The sequence below is a fragment of the Passer domesticus genome, chromosome 5 (genome assembly GCF_036417665.1).
Source record: "Passer domesticus isolate bPasDom1 chromosome 5, bPasDom1.hap1, whole genome shotgun sequence".
In the NCBI taxonomy this organism is placed as follows: Eukaryota; Metazoa; Chordata; class Aves; order Passeriformes; family Passeridae; genus Passer; species Passer domesticus.
In genome coordinates this window covers 48844086-48861559 of record NC_087478.1, presented here as the reverse complement: position 1 = coordinate 48861559, position 17474 = coordinate 48844086, and the positions used below count along the sequence as shown (strand labels likewise).

Here is a 17474-nt window from a genome sequence, read left to right as displayed (position 1 = left end):
TAGACATGTCTAGCTGGCAAGACTGCTATGGCATATAAAAGCCAGTGGTATACATGCTTCTATGTATGTAATTGGGATATTGTTATTCTATCTGTAATCCTTATTATTGAACAAAGTTCACACAGTAATAATTTTGCCAAAGCTTTAATTAGGACAGAAAACACCAACCACAGAAAACTTATTTAAATAACTGTGGTAACCCCTTTTGCCTTCAATTTTCCTGCAACTTAGCTGACAGCACCCAGAGGAAGAAAAGCTGAGCTTTTCCTATTGTCCTCCAGTGACCCCTGCCCTCTGATGTGGTCATTACAATACCAGCTGCCCATTCCCCAACACTAGGGAAAAGATGACATCAGAAGAAGAAAACAAAACAAAACAAAAGGGAGAAATATCTGCCCATTCACCCCCAAAAGAAGTGCTAGCTAGCAAAGCTCATCACACCAGCAAAGAACTCTTCTCCCATTCTCATCCACATCCACCAGATGGTATTCATGATATCAGCATCAAAAAAACCCCAAAGAAACCCTACTTGTGTCAGTGGTTCTGACACCCTGGTTGGTACAGAAGCAGTGACATGAAAGAGTAAAACCAGAACAGACTCCTAATATACACTACAAAATACAGTCCACAAATGGCTTAAGACAGCTTTCAAAATTTATTAGTAGGGTCTTCCTTCAGTCCCTAATAGCCCACTTTGCAATGTAAAACCTTTCAAAAAATAAAGAAGGTGGATGGCAAGAGACAAAAAGGCTGTTTTGAAGCAATCCCCAGAAAAAGTGAGGGAGAGAACCTGCTTTCCAAAGGTGTCTTCATCTCCACTTGTAGTTTTCTCACACAAGCCAACATGCAGATGTGAACACTGGAGCACAGGCAGCCTCCTGAGCAGATGCTCAAATGCTTGCAGACTCCCAGGGCAAGAGGGGCAGAGGGATAGAGGCTGTTGCTAGGAGAGCAGCAGGCTTCCTGCTAGACCTATACACACGCACAGGGCGGGGAAAGGAAAATCCCAGGCCCCAAACAAAGATGCTTTCTTGCATCGTGTGCGTGCATTTGCCATCTGCTGCTGCATCCAGAGCATTGTTGTGGATGTGAAGGAAGGCCTGCTGCTCTCTTCAGCTGATTGACTTGCTCACATGGCCAGGGGCAACTCTCCGCAATGCAGATCTCACCAAAACAACTGCACCAATGATTTAGGATTTAATGAGGGTATGGTGAGAAATTGTCCTCAAAAAGACACTGCTAGAGTGCAGTATCTTCTGCTGAGTGGGTAGAGGATTCTTACAGGATGAGACCAGGAGGGAAGTTACAGGAGCATTTACAGGAAAGTAGCCATTTTCCTCACATACACTGCTAGTGGTATTACATCACTACAGCAGATAACCAAAACCAAGCAGGTGCTCATCCTGAACATGGCACCCTCTCTTCTACAGGACTCCAAAGCACTTTACACCTCACCAGTCCCAGCACGTGGCCGCTGTGCTACCCTGTGCAAGCACACAAGTGGCCACAGAATGGGACAAGAAGAATACACTACTAACAAGCTGCACCAGGAACACAGGACAAAGCAGTGTCTGGCTGCTAAGTGCTGTTAGAAGAGACAGGAGCTAAGCAATACCTCACTTCCTAACACCCAGATACCATCAGATTTTTTGGCTTCACCAAAAGCTTTTATGTTCCTGAAGCAGAGGACCCCAGAAAACCATAAACTTAAGATTCTACAGAACCCTGGAGGGAAGACTTACGCTCAGAGGCCAGTGAGGGAGAGGGTCAAGTTGGACAGGGCTTTGAGCAATCTGATCTAGTGAAAGATGTCCCAACCCATGCCAGGGGTGCTGCACGAGATGATCTTCAAAGGTCCACCCTGAGACAAACCATCCTACCATTCTATGATTTTCAGTCACTAAGCAGCCATGGTCATCCCGTTAGGCACACCATTCAGTAGTAGGTGACAGCGATGCTCTCCACAGAAATGCTGTTCTCTCAGGGCAGAGACTTCCCACCCCCCATTTTCTGTCTGACCCCTCCTTACCTTCATAGCAGTCCCGCACTGTGCCAAAGTAAACATAGTACTGGTCATTGGTGAAGAACAGGAGACTGAGCCAGGAGTCAAAGGCATAAATGGGCACAATGAAGAGGATGCGAACGATGTAGCGCTGCTCGTTGGGGCAGCTGTAGCAGCGGAGGTGCATGTAGATCTGAGACAGAGAGGGGAGACCAGGATCAGCAGCATATGGAGCACAGAGGGCAAAGTACAGCTGGAGAGTCAACTGGGCCAGAAGAAACAAACTCAGTAATCACCTCTTGACTGCCTCCAGCAGCCTCAAGGTGATGAACATAAAAGACAACACAAATCGCTGTTATCATATGGCACTGATAGAGCAACCCTTGGTTTGCAGACAGGGGGAAGGAGAGGGAAGAGAAAATGGAGGCATTTCTGATCTAGTTTCTTATAGGGGATTGATTTATTTTTACATCACCTTGCCCACATTCTTTTTGTTCATACCTTTTTTCCAGTCATCAGTTCTACATTCCTGCTATCCTCTTTCAAGTACCTAAGATTCATAACACTGTTTTTCTCTGAAAAGGGAAGGTGTGCACACTTAAGCTCATGCTTGCTGTGAGCACTCACTCTTTTGGCTCTTTTGGATGCTTTTGAGACTTTCACCTGAAACAACCTAAGAGAGCCCTTCACAGCACATCCCAAAGCTGATAAGCCATGGCCCATCTGCTCAAAAGGTGTTATTCTGCCCATGGGTGACAGCACAGCCACAAAGGGCCAGCCACCAAGGGAGCACTGAGCTCATGCAGTGTGCTCAAAGGAACCACACAGTTTGTTCTGTCTGACTGCACACATGCCAATCCCTCTAAGTCACTGGCTGGGGGGAGCACAGCATCCCCACCCTTCCCACTCCCACCACTCACAGTTCCTTAGCCATCGTTAAATCCCACACCTATGATGCTTTTTTACTGAATGCCCACCTCCCCAAAAAGATATTGACCACAAGCACACCCTGAAGATGAGCACAACCCCTGCAATGCCCTAATAACACAGGCAGAGCCTCAGCATGATTTGTGGGTACGCTCTCTTGACCACGGAGTCAGGAGAGGCAGGGTTTCTGTACAGCAATTCTCACTGAGCTGCTGTCCCAGCTGCTGGAATTAGTAACAGCCAGCTGATTACAAATGTGCCTCACCAGAGACTGATTCTGCTGCCTGAAGAGGTACAAGCATTTGTTTGAAGCTTCACCCTGCATTTTGGGGTGCTGTGAGGACTCTCCAGAGACTGAAAAAATATACGCTCTCATCTTTCCACTGTAAGGGAGAGGGGCTTGTGCCTCCCCAGCTGTCTGTTGCTTGTTTCTCCCTGGTCAAAACCGACTGAAGGGCTCAAAAATACTTCTGTTTCCTCTTCTTAACCCATGAGGAGCTCACAAAAAGCTCATTTCCTGAGGAGAACAGGTTGAAAATAAGCTAACAAACCTCAGAGATATTTTTGCCTCGCGACAATCCCAGTGACACATCTCATCCAGCACAGAGACAGCTGACACCAGAGTTCAGATGACTCCAAGCTTTGCCCTTGGGATGTCAGAAGAGCCCAGTGATCCGTGTGCCTAGGAGAGCACAGGAACTGCTGCCGTGCAAGAGGACAACAGCGTGTTTCAATCAACAGTGTCTCTGTCTCTCACTGACCTCCATGGGTTTCTTCAGAGAAGGCCATTAATGCCTCACTGTGCAATGTTATACTGCAGAGGAAAATTTCTTCCTACCCTCAGCGGGTGATCAATTTGACAGGAGGATCCATGGCACTTGTAATTGTTACCCAAGCTGGTGAAACTGCAGGTGCTGCTCTTATTCATCTGTGACTAATCCATTTTTTACCTTCACTAGCCCCTGTACTCCATCAATAGGCTGTACTTTTCTACATTCTAGTCATCACTCTGGAATCCACAATCCAACAGGTATAAAAACATGGGTTGATAAATAACAGGGCTTGTGTTTCCCCACTGTATTTTTCAGTTCACATGACAACTGCATGAAAGAGAGGTACAGAACAGGATGCAGGGTTTGACTTATTCAGGCTCCCAGGACACCTGCCCCAGAGAGAGGGGAGGGGGAAAAATTAAAATGAAACATTTCCTGCTACTCCTTTCCGCAGCAGAGTTCAGCCTGTGGAATCCACTGGCAAAGGAGATCAAAGGAAGAATGTCAAACAACAGGTGACTAGAATCTTTCAGCCAACAGCTGACACAATAAAAAAAAATGACAATATTCAGCTAAAGAACTGTGAAAGGATGACCTGAGATAACACACCTTTCTGAAAACCTCCAAAGGATGGCCAAATGTTTTACACCTGCTAGTTTTAAAGAGTGTGCTTCCTCTCCATTCACACTATGGAAATGGTCTGTTCTTCATGTGGGGAAAAGGAAAGGATGAGAAGTACAAGTGACAGGGCTTTACCTGATGGCAGGTGATGAGCAAAGCTGTCCATACAAAGAAACCTGAGATAGCCTGAGCAGCAGTGGTCATGAGGAATATTGGCTGCTCCACAGCCGTGGGGCTGCCATCCTCTGGCATCCAGGAGAAGTTAGGAGCCACAGCTGGAGTGGTGGCAGTTGACCCCAATCTGGGGGCTGCAGTGACATCAGTCATCATAATCATGGTGCCTTTTGGTGTGAGGTTCCAGTTGGGATTGCTAAAGAGCTGCCCACGAGCCAAGACCTGTCAGGGAAGAGAACCACAAAGCAATTGAACCCGGCTGAAAGGAGTCAGGAATGTAACAGAACTTTGCATCCCTCACATGCCTTCCACCAGGCTGCTCACATGCTTTGTGAACAGGACCTGGGTAAGTGTGCCACTGCCACCCTTCGTGACATAACAGATCACATGGTACTCAGGAACCTCTGACAGCCCCCCAGAGATCATGAAATTTGGCCACTGTCATCATCACCACCCTTCTGCAATAAAAATATATAAGATGAATACAGAGATCACAGACTCACAGAATGGTTTGGGTTGGAAAGGATCTTAAAGATCATAATTTAGTTCCAAGCCCTGTGCTATAGGCCAGGGACTCCTTCCACCAGACCAGGCTGCTCAGAGCTCCAACAAACCTGTCCCTGAACACTTTGGAGGGTGGAGCATCCCTAAGTCCTCTGGGCAACCTGTGCCATTATCTCACCTCTCTCACAGCAAAGAATTTCTTCCCAATATCTAATTTAGCCTACTCTTAGTTTAAAGCCATTTCCCTTAGTCCTATCACTACAAACCCTTGTAAAAAGATCAGAAGGAGTATCTAAACCATCCCTGCTGGAAGATGAGGCACACTTAAGTTAGCATCTCTATTTTCTGTAAGAGTATAGGCTATTCTGCTGTGTCTTACTGTCATGGTTAGCCTGCCAAGCAGCAACAAGAACATGTGCCACAGTGTCCCTGTGCAGGAAGGGGGCAGGGGGAAGAATATTCTAATTCCTCCAGCAAGCAATGCCCACCTCTCCTACAGCCATGCTGAAAACCACACTCAGACTAAAGCATTCTCATTGAAGGATATGCACTGAAAGCTCTTCTCACTTTGAGAGTGTGAACAGCATGAAAATCATGCTTTTACCGAAATTTGTACGGCATGGTACATTTAGCCAGCCTGTTATTAATATTACTAACTTTAGGTTGCTTTCTACCTGATGTGAATTTAACCTGATTGGCTTTTAAAAGCCAGCTGACACATAAAAACACATACAGAACACAAGAATATGCAAGATTTCAAAACAGGATAACCTTTGGCCATTTCCTGGCTAAAAAGCCATCTTCTTTCAATGGAACAAATTCTTCAAGGTCTAAGATCTAAAGTAGCTATTATTTTCAATTTGGTCATAAGCAGGCTCTAGTGTGACCTCTGGATTGTAGGAAGATAATCCACTTAAACCAAGATCACAAGCAGGCAGCCATTGGTTCTATCCATCAGAAGAGCTGCTTCTGATGTGCCTATCAAAGGGAACAGCATAATATTGCCTCCTTCTGATAACCTCCTAATATTTTTTCAGAAGAGCACTTCTATAAAAGCTCAAGTCATTGCTCCTACACAGGCCTGTATGATCAGTGGATGGAAAGGGCTTTGGAAAGGCCAATGATCCATTGCCAGAGCTTACAGCTGCACCAGGGAAGGACACATCTGTCATCTACTGACAGGTTGTTACAGAACACAAAAGAGAATGTATGTTCACAGAGGAACTGCCCCAGCCCTGCTCCACCTGAAGCCACAGCACAAACTAGGGAACAGGTACTCAGTAAAAGCAGCAAGTCCTTTCCACATGCACACCAAGGACAAAAATGGCCCCTTTAGCACAGGCTTTTCCAAAACACACACTCGTATCAATGGTGTGCAGCAGTCTGACATTACCTTATGTCACACTCCACCTCCTTTCTGCTTTCTTCCGGGGGGGAAAAGTCCTGGGAAATACCCAGATTTGTTTAAGCATGTCTTACTATAGGTGGAGCTGCACAAGTGCTGTGCTTTAATTTACAAACTAATCTTCAAAGTTTTTTTTTGTTCTTTCCAATGGATCCCTGCTCTGAGTTACAGTTTTCCATAACTGCATGTACAGTGGGATAATTCCTCTCCAGTCCTGATCAGTACAGGAAATGTAACTTAAGTTTTGAGCTTCTAAGCATACACACAAACACACACACACATTTCATCATCTGTACTATATCTAAATATTTGCAGACATGGAGGATGGGTGGAGATGTCACAAGTTAGCAAGGCTATTACTGCTTTTAAAAGAAAGGGATTTCTACCCAAGTAACTTCTGAAGCAACTGAATATGCACAGTGCTGAGAGTGCTTCCAAAAAGCTCAAGAAGAGCACATCTAAAATGAAATCAGAGCAGATGCACCTGTGGTTAACCTAGCTCTAAATAAAGTCCTGCCAGCTGCAGTCCTGCACATCCCAGCACACTTTGGGAGCTATGCAAGACAGGAAACTGCTAAGCCCTTCCAAAAGTTCATGGGGGAGAGGATCCGTACAGCAGACCACAGGTGCCAGCAGAAACAGGACCTGGACCTCCACACTCCAGCTAATCAAACCACACCAGTAGCAGAGACCCAAATGCAGCAGCAGTAACATCAAGAGAACTGAGGATCTGAAAGGGAATTCTTCTGTTTCTCTGTACTCATTTAAAAATAAGTGAAAACGGCAAAAAGTGATCAACAAGCATTTTGTCATGACAAGGGTTATGTACTCATAAGCAAGGTCAGTCATAAATTGAAGTTGTGTATGTAATCTTAACACTGCCCCCTTGTGATTACACATCAACAGCCATTAATTACAGGATTGTGCATCATTCTTCACCTAATCCCCTTCAATTCACATAGTCATTGAAATTAATAACTTTTTCCACCATTGTGTTCTGAAAGAAAATACACAAACTCTCTTACAAAACAGGGTTTACATCTACCCAAACCCCAAACTACCTGACCCATGAGCACTCAGGACTGCCCTGGAGGACAGCATTTTATTTCCTTGACACCTTTTATTGGTTCTGTCCATCAGTTTGCAGTTCATTCTCCTTGCTAGTGAAACATGAAGGAATGCTGTACTCCAAAATCCACAAAAATAACATAAGCCTTCCGAATTATCCCTTCTAATCTCCTCAAGTCCCACACATCACAGCCACAGTGACAGGTATAAGTAGTGCACAAAGCTGTTATGAAATTCTACTGTATGCAAGAAGTTGAAGCTGTACGAACAATTCCAGTCTGCACTTAAGAAAAAGGCAGTAGCACAGATGACTGGAGCCTTAACCAGGAGAGTGGATTTCAGCTCATTCACTACCACCAGCTCAGTCTGCTAGCTCCTCTTCTGCCTTTTTAAAAAAAGCATTGTGAGGGTGGGCTGAGGCAACTTGTCTCAACAGGCCTTGCTTCCGAGATGCCTCTTCCCCGACAGGACACAAGCCCAGAAAAGCCCAGAAAAGGCAGTGCCTGGGAACATGTCACAACAAAAATACTGCCTTGATAAGCTACAGACCCAGTACCTTGGTATCAGCAACTTCCCTCTTACACTGTGAATGTGTTTTGACCCTTATCTCTTGGACACCCACCTCCATCTCAGCCCAAGCCAGCACCACAACACACCTTCCTGCTTGGTGTCATGCCTGGGTAAAAAGGTACTTTCCAAGAGCCATACAGCTATTCCCCATTCACCTCCATCACCTCCTGGCTGTGATCTCTTTGCTGGTGCTCTCCCAGCTGGCTGTATTTCTCTGTTGTTTCTTGTGCATTTTAAGCTCCCTGGGACAACCATCTTTTTGTTCTCTGTCCATACAGTTCCCAGCACTGCAAGGTACCAAACCACGAGGAAAGCGCTTGACATTACCATATGTCAAATTAGGGGCATTTGGAAACCCAAATTACCAATGCAATACAAACCAATCTAATGCAAAATACATTTTGAAGCATTTCTTACTCTTCTGCCATATCCTGTTTTCTCTTCCCATCTGTTTCATCATTGCTTTCAGTTCAAGGAATAGTAAAGTTCCTTGTACACTTATTCTCCCTCTCTGGAGAGCTCTCCTAAACATATCAAAGGAAAATATTTCAACACTTCTAAATTTCACTCTCAAAGCTTTCCCCATCTCCAAGTGACTACCTTGCTCCCCCCGGAGGTAACCTGCAACATAACAGAGACCCAGGAATAGCACCAAACTTTGGAAACTGGAAACAAGCACACATAAAAGTACATCTACATAAACACGCAGCACTTTTGGACACAGGTGAGGTGTATTCCAGGATGGCCACAAGAAATTTGGATCAGAGCTAGTATGATTCTTCTACATGGGTTACAGGTGTTTCTGGCAGTGCTGAGGTCTATACACAACCACCTCCCAACATGGAAGGCAGGGATCACACCCCCATCCCCTAGGAGCTGTCACCCGTTCCTGCCCAGATGCCATCACAAGTTATGTATGTTAGAGCAAGACAAGGCCTTGTGCTGGCAGGGCATTAGCTTAAACACCAAAGAAGTACCTCTTACACTTATCTAACACATCTTCTGAAAACACTTTAGGAGTACTGGGGGAACTCTCAATGCAAGGAAGGGAAAAGAAAACAAAATAAAGCCTGTGCTATTTCTATCAAGGTAACTATCCTGATAAAAACCCAGAGATGAAGAACACTGTTACAAATATTCTTGATAGAGAAGAAGCTGCAAATGGCATGGGGACCAGTTCTCTTAATAACACCACACAGATGTAAAGCAGCAGGGATGTGTCCACGTGGCCTGCATCCACAGAAAAAAACAGCACACTAATTCTCCTTCAGGAGTAGATTGCCAGTCCCATATCTTTTGGAAACAGAGATCTCCTGTCTCCAACATTAACATGGCAGCTTCTTGTGCTGAAAATAAGCTCCAAACAGAAAACAGACAGGATGTGGCAAAAGTGAAAACAAAAAACTTCATTTTTGGCTTGCATAAGAGCATGGAAAATGTTACCACTGAGGAGGAGCTATTTCTACATAAACAAACATAAATATGAAAACCTCACTTCTGGCACAACAAAAGTGGTGTAAGAGGAGGGAAGAAAGGTTCAGGCGTGGTCCTTAAGTTCCAGGGGGCACATCTGAATATTCAACCACAATCTAGTAAAGGAGGAGGTGTTTGCCTGCTCTGAGCAAGACCTACCCCCCAGTGCCAATAGGAAAAGAGCCCCAAACAGCAGGACTCGGAAGCTGTTCTCTCCCATCTGCAAACACAATCTGTGCTTTTAAAATAGATCATCTCATCCAAGGCTGAAAGTATTTAATTTCCAAACTGCTGAGTGAGCAAAGAATGATACCCAAAGCTATCCCATGAAAGAGCCTTAACAGCTAAGCCTCCTTCTGCTGTACAAGACACAAACCTAAAAAACACACACAGCCTGCCCGCAAGGTTCTCCTGGAGAGCTGAGACAAGACAATGTTCTCCCTTAAAGCCTGCTCCACACTTACATTGCTTTAAATATCCACCATACTGAACTTTGTTAAAATACCAGAAAAACATTTTCCATTCCCCTCAAATTCTTATTTCTTCAAGAGTTTCTCCATTAAATTATCTTTATCCTGGATCCAAAAAGGCCAGCAGAAAAGTGCCATGTAGTAGATAAAATCAGAGCCTGAACTTTCTGCATTTATTAGGACATAAGCAGGAGTTCTATATTAGTGAAAGCAGCAGCTAAATGTTTTTTTAACAATGTTCCCTAGACTTATAAGGAATACAAAATCACAGGACAAAATGGTTCAATGTTTATTTTAGACCATCTTAATTATAACAATGCCTGAAATTGCCGACCAAGACCAGCTCTTTTTATTAGGCTAGATATATATAATAATTAATTAATCTAAGATGTTTTCAACACCCAAAGGAATGGCATCACCAGCTGAAATGGCAAAAGAGAGGAAAAGGAGCAGGTAGATAGGACAAAACAGCACTACACAGTAAGAGAGTCACTGGCACAGCTGAAATCAGTGATAGCAATCCAAGAAAAATCAAATGCTTTTACATTTATTACTTCTTAAATTGCTTTTGCTCTCTGGGGTGGCATCTAGTTTACTTAGCTATGAGACATGAAAAGGTCCCAACAGTGCATTTTTAAGCTTTCCAGCAGCACTCCCAAAACAATCGGAGTTAAGTATGTGACCTGGCACGCAATTTTAACTAGTACAATTTATTTACATTTTACTGCTCATGCTGGGCAAAGCTTTCTTAACTTCAAGTTGGTAAAAGTCACCCCACAATACACACCTGACACACAGGCACACATGGGTAACTCTGAACACACATGAGCAATGCTGTGCCCAGTCACAAGACAGGCACTCACCAGACTCACAAACACACGCAGTGCTTGCATCTGCAGCTGCTGCACCCCCTGTCAGCTTAACGTGCTTGTCTGTCTGCACAAGTGCAGATCCAATGCAGCTCTCCTCAGTGTTATTTCTTTAGAGGAGTGAGCAGTCTGAAGAGACGCCCCAGTCACAATTTCACAGCTGTTGGTACAGTCAGTGAAACAAGGGGAAAGTGTCACTGGGACAGGACAGGAGACCAGCAGGGCCAGCAGCAAGAGTGGAGCAGGGAGCCATCAGCTCCGAAGCAGAAGGCAGAGGAGTCAGGCACCCAAGGCAGACCAAACCACATGGCAAGGTCCACACCCACTAAGCCATACTCAAGAGATGATCCCATGCCCACATACACATAAGACCGCACTGTACACACAAACAATTTAACCTTCAACAATGTCACACCCCTATGCTCCTCATTTTAGGGAAATTAAAATCTGAGAATACCACAAAAATCTTCTGCACTTGCAGCTCACACAGCCCCCACCCATGTTCCTAGCCTATAGTGACTATAGCCATCCTAAGAGAAGCTTCCCCTCCCCATGCACCCATTAAAAAACTCAGAATCAACAACAAAACCCTTTTACCCTGAGCCATGCACTCTTCTTTCCAGAGTTTTTTTCTGCTCTATTAATTTCTGTTGTCTCACTGTATTTGCACAGCCCTCCTCCCCCCATCCTCCTCCTCTTTTTTTTTTTTTTTTTTTTTTTTGTGGACTGACCCACATTGTGATAGGTCAATATCTAACATCCAGTCCCTTTTTTGGAAGGAGACAGGAAAAAGAGAGGAAGAGAGGAAGGGGGAGGGAGAGGAGGAGAAGGGATGTTCCCCAACCTTCTCTCCTTCGAGAACAGGATCAAACACATTTGGGCCATGCACTGCATCCCTTTCCCATACTCCCAACAGCCCAACTCCACACAAACCAGGCAATCCCTCTGCTCCCAGGGGAGAAACACAAAAAGAGTGCAAAGATATTCTGCACCTGGCAGAGGGGAAAGAGGCAATAAATAAAAAGGATGTGTTGTAAACAGTTGTGTCCCACATGAAAGAGGATGTTTGTATTTCATTTTCCAAACTCTCAAGAACAAAGTCAAATCAGAACTTATTCCACCACCACTTTTACTCATTTTTTCTTACCTCTGAGTGCCAAGACAGGGTAGACAACAGTTTTAAAGTTACCACAGTTTCTTCAAGAGGAATCAGAACTCAAACTCTACAGCAGCATGGAAAAGTATTGAACTTGTGGCAGTCACACACAAAGGAAATTTTTCTAATACATTAGAGTATACTTTTCCACTCAGAACATGACACATAGAATCTATTAGATCAGATCCATACTTCAATTTAGCAAGTAAATGAGCTGAAAGGACCCAGACATCTTACCACAGGTCTAGGCAACTGTGCAGGGGTGCATATGAGGGCAGTGGCACATCTGACTTCCCCAGCAATCCTTTGATGCAGACATGTAGCAGTGTAAAATCAGTGATTCTCAACAAAGCACACAAGGCCACACTCACTATAAAGCCATTTTGTTATTGGTGCAGTAACAACTGATTTGCTTATTTTTGTTTGTAGTTTGTTGCTCTTTTTGTTTTTTAATTTTTTTTCTCTAAACCTCTGGACATAGGACACAAACATCCTTCCTAATTTCCCAAAACCATGAACTTCTAAATTCATTGCTCCTATCTAACATTAGCCCCTCCACACTTCTCTCATGCCCTGCTACTCCATCAAGAAAAATACAAATGCCACAGAGGCAAAGTTCTGCAAGCTGAATTAGGACCTTTGTATTCCTGGACTCATGGGAGTCTCTTTATACCAAAAGCCATCAGCAGCAATGCATCTTCTTTATACAGAAAAAAAAATCACATCAAGCATCAACCTGAGAGGGTGCATGCTTAAAAAAAGAACAAAGCTTCAACTCAATGTTTCCAGACACTCTGACATTAAATTATGGAGTTGCATGAAGTCACTTGAAAAGGAATTTGTACTAATGACATTTGGCTTAAGACTCTTGTAAAATCAGTGCCATTGCAGTCATTGGGAGGGGGGAAAGGAAGTCTGTAAGTCAGGAGAGTTTGGAGGAGGAGAGAAGTCACCCCCAACTACAAATAGCTGCAAATAGCTTCACCCACCACTAATCAGTGTTCCACAGCACAACCAGCAAGGAAGAGACAAGATAGGGTGAGCCAGGACGAGAAATTCACTCACTTCTGACCTGCCTCTTGAGGTGACTGACTTGTCTACGTTCATTTCAAGTAACCTGGACAGAGACACAGCTGCATTACTGCTGCTGAGGCTGTATCTGTGTTGGAGATGACCAGGCAGCTGCAGGCTCCCAAGCAATCAGCTCAGCAGCCTCCAACAGCATCCATGTCATGTTCTGCAGCCTGAGGAGGGAACACTGGGTCGGCAAGGTCAGCTTTTAAGGCATTATTTCATCTCATCTCCTTCTTGAAGCCTCACTGCTGCACTGTGTAACATGTTGCAGTCATTTTCTTTGCTGAATCAGAGGGATTTTTTTTTACTAGCGAGTTGATCGGGGGCCACATGTACAAAATACCCAGGCAGAGATGGACACTTTGGGGCTAGACACAAAAAATGTGAGGCCATGACACCAACCCTCTCTGCTCTTGGTCACTCTTCATTACACAACATCCTCAAATAGCTGATCCTTTCAGGATCATCAGACTCCCAGGCACTGGGACTGCAAGACAACAATAGCAACATTCCCATCCTTTCAATACAGACAAATATCCAGGTACTGTATGGGTGAACACTGCAGGTAGAATGTCAGTTATTTCCCTTTTCAGGTTCCTGTGTGAATTATTCCCCTCCAGGGTGCTATAAAGACCTGGTCAAACCCAGATACAGCACAGTTCCTGAGCAGCTTGCCTATACCCTGTATTCTCCCTGGACACAGCTTGCTCTGTTGCCTTCCCAGACATTTTACCTACACCATCAGAAACAAAAAACCCATGGAGGTTGACCTGATTTTTGAGGAGAGAGAACCTGGCTATGAGCAAGTACTCCAGCCCCTGCCTCTTAGGAGAGAGAGACTGAGGTGAGACTCCTGGAGGGGCGTTGCCACTCACAGCTTTAGCTGGCAGAATTTCACTCCCAAAACTTTCCTGGGGAATTGCTGCTCTGAAAACAAGTCCAGTTGCTCTCCCCAAAAGTAGTCCATGTAGGGAAAACAAACAAACAAACAAAACAGAAAAAAACAGGGGAGGGGAAAAAGAAGAAAAAAAATACCCCAAATCCCTTACTATAAGGGTGTTTTCAGTTCAAGCACTGTAATATTTCACAGTTGTTTTAGCTAAGTGTTTCAATCCATCTTATCACAGTGTCAAACTGCTTTCAGAGTCCCAGGCATTCTGGCAGGATGTGATGTCTTGACAGGAAACCGCTCTTCCACCACAAGAAAGCAAACCCCAATGAGTCTGGGAAGAAGTGAGAACTGCACACAACAGACACAGTGCTCCAAGCAAGCCAGCACACCAAACTCCAACCCAGTGCTGTTCTCTACAGCACCTCAAATTTCCAGGGCCTTGACAAGCACAATCAACCACAAACTCTGAAGCAGAGAGGAGCTTCTGCCCCCAGCCAGGGCCGTGCAATAACACTCAGCTGCTTTGTTACATGGGCAGCCAGCAGCAGGCATGTACTAGAAAACTCGACTGTACAAAGGTTAAATTGCAATTTCTCTCTGAGGCTGTGCTATCCTTTTCATACAGTAGACAGGCCAACCTGTACATTTACTGCTGCTTTCCTTGGTTACCTCAGTTTTAGGCTGAAAACACTAAGGAAACGAGTCATAGCAATGGCACTTCAGAATCAGCAAGTCTGATTTGAAACTTATGTTTTACTTCAAACTTTATTCAATATAACATTGGGCTCTTGAAGCAGCTAGGACCAAATAACAAACATCTCCTGAGGAATTCACTGCTTCCACCAGACACTGCTGCAAGAGCTCAAAGATATCCTTAGAGCTGCTGGAAAATGAGACAGGCCCTTCTGCTAGAAGGAGCAGGTACCAATTTATCTCCCTCAATGTAAACACAAGCCAATTAAAAATGAAACCAAAACAGGAAGAGAGAAGGAATGAAGGGTAAGTTGCTCACATGGAAATTAAAAGGTTGTCATCTTACACCAAAACATGATTATTGGATGCTTTAGTTAATGCAGCAGTAGAACTGGGTAGGAAAAGGGACTACCTTTTTTGAGGAGAAAGAGGTGTTTTAAAAGCTATTTTGTGCTAGGAAAAGACCCCACCCACCCTTCCTTTATCCATGAGAAGAAAAGAATCCTAACCCCACAATTGCAAAAGCTCACCTCCCAGCCTGCTACCAGCAAACAGGCAAAGAAGCTGACAGAGAACAAGGCAGATTTCTAGCTGGATTCTGTCAAACTATTAGAGACCAGACAGCTCAGAATGCTTTTGTTATGCCAAACCAGCCAGTCACACTGAACTCCACTTTCTGACCAGTTTATCTAAGAACCTTCCCCTTCTGACTGCCACGTGTCCTTCAGACAAACTGAAGTCCAAAAGGTGCCCAGTGGCTGGGAGTGGCTGGCTCATCCCCTTTGCTCCACGTCTCCAAACACAACACAAACAGTTCAGTGCTCTGAACTGATTGTAGAGACCTGAGTGGATCACAGAGAGAAACATCTGCCCACAGCACCGAGCTGGGCAGAAACGCTGACTTCACTAGAGAGCTTCCCAATCGTTTTGCAGCAGGACAAATCACTCCTGCTCCAGATGCAGAGGCACCCACCTGCTGCTTCCACGGCACCCAGGGCTTACAGCACAACTGCAATAATGACGGTATTAAGGACCTAAAAACCTGCTCCCCTAGACCAGAGCAGCTTTGAAGCCAATTTTCTTTGGGACAGTGGTGAAAAGAAAGCCTGAAGTTGGTCTTTCTGGGATACCTCCACCATAAGAAAAGCTCTCCCAAAACCCCTATTGTTTAGTACTTAGCCAACATCCTAAAAAGCGTAAGAGTTTGGGGTTTTTTTGCCAACAGTATCACACAAATACAAACCTTTGGTATTAGAAACCTGAATAACATCAACATTTCTAGAGAAAACTATGTTCCCTTTTAGGGCAGGTGCTAAGCTCTTAGATCAAAGGGTAACATCCAGCAGCACAAGTTCAAAGGCACAATTAACTGCTGTATTAAAAGAGCCAAGTCTTTGTTAGTGGGATGTATGCTCTATTACATTTTTATTGATTGCTTTCTTTTTTTTGCAGGATAGGAAAGACATTTTTATTCACCCTATTAGCCTTTGCTCTATTATTGATCAATGTTTTCTATTTTTATCTTTAACACAGGTAAACAGTCTTCTCTCCAGGGAAACCTGTCTTTATGTCTTCAATAATTACTCCTGTTCAAGCTCCTTACATGTCAAGAATAATTTCAAACTTTCTGTGTTCTGAAAGGAAATCTTCACTATTTCCTCTAGATTTCCCACTCCTCCTCCTCTGCTCACTCTTGACAGCTTCAGAGTGTTCCAGGCAGCTTTCACAGCGCTGTCCCTGGAATCACTCTAGTCCCTTTCCACAATTCACCAGAACTCAGTCACGCACACGTTCCTCCAAAGCCCTCCTTCCACTACACCCTGCAGCTGCCACGGCTGAATTTAGCCCTTACAGAGCAGTTGAGATTTCGAGACACCACGAGCATCCGAACAAGACCCACCACAACTCACCTACGGTGCAAAAGAGAGCACAGGCACAGCGTCAGCCTCCTCACACACCTGCCACACCACACACGCACGAGGCGTCTGTCAGTCCATCCCGTCCGCAGCAAAGCACACCCAGCAAGCACAAACCCGGTACCCACGTTACTGCAGTCTACTGAGCTGCCAGCCCAGCCAGGACAGACAGACACAGTGACACCCACCCAACGGCACCGAGGAGCGTGACAGCAGCGGGGAGCGGGGGCTGTGCTGGGGCGGGTGCACGCACAGGAGAGCGGAGCAGCCGCAGCACGGGCAGGCTGCGGGGAGGCAGCGAGGCAGAGCGAGGCGCTGGGTGGGCTGCAGCGGAGCGGGGGCTGCACGGGGAGGCGCGGGCGGTGCGAGCGCCGTACGGAGGCCGTGCGGGAGGAATGGGGGAGCCCTGAGGAGAAGGGGCGCAGGGCTGCGTGGGGCCGGGGGGAGCCGCGCGGGGAACGGCAGACGGAGCTGCGGGGGAGCGGGAGCAGCGGCCGGCGCGGGGCGCCAGGCGAGTTCGTGGGCACCTCAACGAGCCACCCCCGCGCGGCCCCTCCGGCCCGGCCCGCCCGCAGCCGCCCCCGCCACGTCTTACCCTGCAGCGGGCGGGCGGGCGCGGCCCAGCCCGGTGGGGCGAGGAGGGGTCGGGTCGGGCCCTGCCCGCTGCCCCGCGGGCGGCGCCGGCACCGGCGCGGGGGCGCGGAGGCCTCAGGAGCCCATGGCGACGCCGGGCCCGGCCCGGCCCTCCCTCCGCGCCTGCGCACGGCACCGGCCGCTGCCAGCCAGGGAGGGGAGCAGGGTGACGTCACCGCTCGGCTCTTAAAGGGGCAGCGCCGCCGGGCGCGGGGGACGCGGCGCTTTTCCGCAGCGCCGCGAAGGGGCCGCGC

The 17474-nt window shown here is 46.1% G+C and overlaps 1 protein-coding gene across 2 annotated transcripts in view; it reads right to left on the bottom strand.

Annotated features, from left to right (window-relative positions):
- Positions 1–17315, bottom strand: part of TMEM184B (transmembrane protein 184B) — a 30220-nt gene extending 12905 nt beyond the window's left edge. For both annotated transcript variants that reach the window (XM_064420254.1, XM_064420255.1), the window contains exons 1-3: positions 17183–17315; positions 4459–4719; positions 2030–2195 (exon numbers count right to left, since the gene is read on the bottom strand). In XM_064420254.1, the coding sequence (XP_064276324.1) occupies positions 2030–2195; positions 4459–4659 (367 nt within the window). In that variant the 5' untranslated portion in view covers positions 4660–4719; positions 17183–17315. The remainder of the gene's footprint in view (positions 1–2029; positions 2196–4458; positions 4720–17182) is intronic.
- Between the last annotated feature and the right edge of the window lie 159 nt (positions 17316–17474).